Raw genomic sequence first — 4,104 nt, forward strand, 5'->3', positions numbered from 1 at the left:
TACTGTTCTTCTTCTCTTATTGTTTTATAACAAGAAGGAAATATTTTCAACAAGTTATTAGCAAGAAAGGGAAAGAAATAATTTGTGCTTTCAACCAAATAAGACATGTTTTACTTGGGACTTCCTTTTTCTATGATGATTGATTCTCCATATTACAATCTAAAAGTTACTACTCCCTCGATTTCAATTTAAATGACACACTTTACTTATTAGTCCGTTAAAAAAAAGAATGACAAATTTACATATTAAAAAATAATTTAACTTTGATTTTTTCATTTTACCCTTAATGATAAACTTTTATAGCCACACAAATATTATGACCCCACAAAGCTTTTACCCTTAAGCTTTTAGGACAACATGTTCAAAAGTCTTCTTTTATTTCTTAAACTTTGTGCCAAGTCAAACTACCTCATCTAAATTGAAACGGAGGGAGTAATAAATATTCCGTTCAGTCTGTATGCGTGCATCTTTCCAATGGTACTGAGGACGCCATTTAGACAATATTAATTGAACGATAAGAGTACTCCTACATCACAGGATTCTTTGTGCCCCCACTAAATCTCTCTTAACCTTGAGAAAGTTTCCAGCATTTTCTGTCATTTCCATTTCAAATTTACATGCCAAAGATTACTCAATATTAGAGAGGTATTGTCCTCGAGTGAGGAGTATCACAGCTATGGTATTGGTGAATTGGTTGAAGAAAGCAGGACCCAAGCCTGACAAACTTTGAGCACCCGAAGCTTCAAACCATATGTAATCAAGAAGAACCAGTTGGAAGAGCCATAGCAGTCTGACTGTATAATATCAGCGGCAGGGTCACTACACCAGGGACGATTATTTCTTAAAGAGAGATGTGATTCAAATTTGAAACCAAGGAGGAGGCAAGCTCATATCAGCTAGGGCATCACTATCTTTGGAATGGTCAACTGGAGTAGGCCGAAGAATGGATGTGTTGCTAGCTAAGTCAGCGCTCAGGATCTGAAAATTTGTTGACCTCTCAATAGTCAATCAAGTGATCAACTATGCCTCAATAGCAAACTAGTTGGGGTCGATTGATTGAGTCCTCCTGTATCTACCAAGAGGATTTATCATGGTTAGACTATCTCTATGCTGCCTGTCTACCTACTGTAATCCTTCTCCTCAATTCAGGCTGGGGACCGAGTTTGCTTGAGACATATAAGTCATGGAGTTAACATTGTCGACCTCTCACACAGAAATTTCCAGCTAAGAACAAATTAAAATATTGCGCTTCTTAATTATCGCCTGTCAATCATTGGTAAATGAATCTATACAGATATCTTGTATACTTACTCCTCAAACTGCAACGAGAACATGACATCAGGCACATATCCTGAATCAAACAATTGGGCCGTCAACCCAGTCAAAACTTGATGCAGATAGCTTTCTTGAAGGGACATAATATTACATGCAGAGAATGTATATATTTTGTTCTGCAACTCAGTCCAACTATATCCAGTTTCCTTCTTTAATGATTTCTCCTTTATCAGCTTTCTCATCTTGGCCGTTTCATCCCACATCTGTAGCTCCGCATATATATTAGACAATACGATATAGGCTGAAGTATCATCTGGATCGATACCTAAAATCTTTTCAGCGGCATATTTCCCCAAGATGAAGTCTCTGTTAGCTTTGCAACCAGACAAGAGGCACCGCCACACCACCTTATCTGGCTCCCCTGGAAAGCTCTTTATAAAACCATAAGCTTCTTTTGTTTGTCCTTTGCGTGCAAACAGACTCACTATACAAGCCAAGTGATCTGTCCTTGGAGTGATTCCATACACCTGGGTCATGCTATTGAAGTGATGAAGTCCCTCATCTAAAAGTCCAACGTGTCCACAAGCAGATAATACTCCAAGAAATGTGATATCATTAGGTTTAATGCCATTACTTTGCATCGTAGCATAAATCTCTAAAGCTTCTTTCCCAAACCCATGTTGAGCATATCCTACAAGCATGGTGTTCCAAGATACCAAGTTTTTCATAGGAAGGACGTCGAAAACTCTACGTGCATCAACAAGTCGTCCGCATTTAGCATACATATCAATGAGGGCGCTCCCAACAACCACATTGGAATCAAATCCAGGCTTCAGAACACGACAATGGGATTGTTTGCCCCACTCAATAGCTGGTAAATCTCCACAAATGCTCAAAATGCTAGAGTAAGTGTAAAGATTCGCTTCGAGACCCTCAAGCAACATCTCCTTGAGAAATCTCATAGCATCTTCATACCGACCTGAGCTCACACAGCCAGCAATTAGCGTATTCCAGCTAACAACATCATGTTCTTTCATTTCTTGAAAGAGCTTTAATGATTCCTCAAACAGGTCACTTTTGGAGTAAAAATCTAACAACGCATTGCATACAAAACTAAATGAGTTGAACCCCAATTTTACAATCCGGCAATGGATCTGTTTCCCAACTCTAAGTTCTTTTACATTTGCAAAAGCTCCAAGAATTGATGAAAATGTTTGCTCACTTGGTTTCAAGTCCGAGTCGAGCAACCAACAGAAAAGGTTAACGGCCTCTCTTGCACCCCCTAACTGCACACAGCCACCAATCATTGCAGTCCAAGCATGCAATTCTGGTGCATCTGCCTCATCAAAAGCTCGACGTGCCAAGTCCAATACACCACATTTTGCATAAAAGTCAATCAAACCAGTCACCAAAAATTGATCCATCGCAAAACCAGACTTGACAATCAGACTATGAATTTGCATCCCAAGTTGCATACTTTTCATAGCAGCACAAGCATTCAACACACTCCCACAGAAAAACTCATTCACTATCCTCCCTACCCTCAAAGCCAACAAGAAAATCCTCAACCCTTCCTCATACTCCCCACACTGGCAATAACAAGAAATGAGAGAAGCCCAAGTTACAGAATTGGGTTCCAAAATGCCATCAAAAACCAATCTTGCTGACTTCAACAACCCACATTTGCCATAAAAATTAACCAGACAATTAGTCACAAAACTATTAAGGCTCTCCTCAGTTCTATACATCCTCCCATGTAACTCCTTCCCTGTCCTTTCAGCTCCTAAGCTAGTGCAAGCTGATAAAGCAGCTACATATGTATAACCATTTGGAGCAAACCCATCTTCAAGAACCATTGATCTAAAACAACCCAAAGCTTTTTCAGACATACCCATTTGAGAATATGTGGAAATCAACGTTGTCCAAGAAATGATATTTCTTTCAAGCATTCTGTCGAACAGTCGTTGGGCATCATCGAACTGATTGAGCTTTAAGTACATGGCGAGCAAGTGATTGTTTGTGAAAACGTCTGCTTTGGACCCAAATTTGAGTAGCTTTGCATGGACTGCCTTGCCATTGAGCAGGGACTTTGAACGGGTGCATGCCCGAAGGAGTGGAGTAAAGGACATGAAAGAAAATATAGAGTAATAATGACTACAGTGAATATGTAAAATATTTACCTAGTGATTTCTAATTTTAAACTCAAACATAAACTTAGGCTATATATAACTTCTTGAAACTTTTGAGAAGAATAATTTTGCCTAATGGTATCTGAATGTAAGTTATGAGTTGACTAGGAGATAAAATGGTTAGTATTACTTTTTATTGTTTTAATGATTTATGGATTTTTTTTTCTTAAGGAATTGGCTCATCACTTGTTATCATTGAATCGTGTTAGTTATCCTATTAATTAATGTATAACTTAATTCTTTTAGATCTTCACTAAAATAAGTTATAATACTATGAGCTAGTGAAAGTGTCTAATAATTTCTTGTGGTACTCACAATACATCCCACCTAACAATAATAAAAGTTTAGTGACTTCAAATTAATCACCTTTCAAGAATAAGAATTAGTATATGTTTCCTCTAACCAACTTTTGGAGCAAATCAGAAGACACTTAATTATCATGATTGGCTTAATACACACACCCCTCTCCAGCTTGCACATTTCTGGTTTACATACCCTAAAAAACGAGTTTCTTTTTACACTATTTATGGTACATTGGTACTTCCTAATTATTTTTTATTTTTATTTTTTTTACTTCCTAATTATTGAATCCCAAATCTCAAGGAAGAAACCTGTATACGGTAGAAACCGGGCTCGTCTA

The 4,104-nt window shown here is 37.8% G+C and overlaps 1 protein-coding gene across 1 annotated transcript; it reads right to left on the reverse strand.

The window, feature by feature from the left end:
* Positions 1-293: 293 nt before the first annotated feature.
* Positions 294-3,604, reverse strand: LOC109240830 (pentatricopeptide repeat-containing protein At3g53360, mitochondrial-like). The gene has a single exon (XM_019407511.1). The coding sequence runs from the start codon at positions 3,402-3,404 to the stop codon at positions 1,308-1,310; it is 2,097 nt and encodes a 698-aa protein (XP_019263056.1). The 5' UTR covers positions 3,405-3,604; the 3' UTR covers positions 294-1,307.
* Between the last annotated feature and the right edge of the window lie 500 nt (positions 3,605-4,104).

Source organism: Nicotiana attenuata, unplaced genomic scaffold (genome assembly GCF_001879085.1).
Source record: "Nicotiana attenuata strain UT unplaced genomic scaffold, NIATTr2, whole genome shotgun sequence".
Taxonomy (NCBI): domain Eukaryota; kingdom Viridiplantae; phylum Streptophyta; class Magnoliopsida; order Solanales; family Solanaceae; genus Nicotiana; species Nicotiana attenuata.

What these genes read in the sequence shown, in the direction of transcription:
- LOC109240830 (XM_019407511.1), bottom strand. Translation starts at nt 3,404, where the DNA reads ATGTCCTTTACTCCACTCCTTCGGGCATGCACCCGTTCAAAGTCCCTG.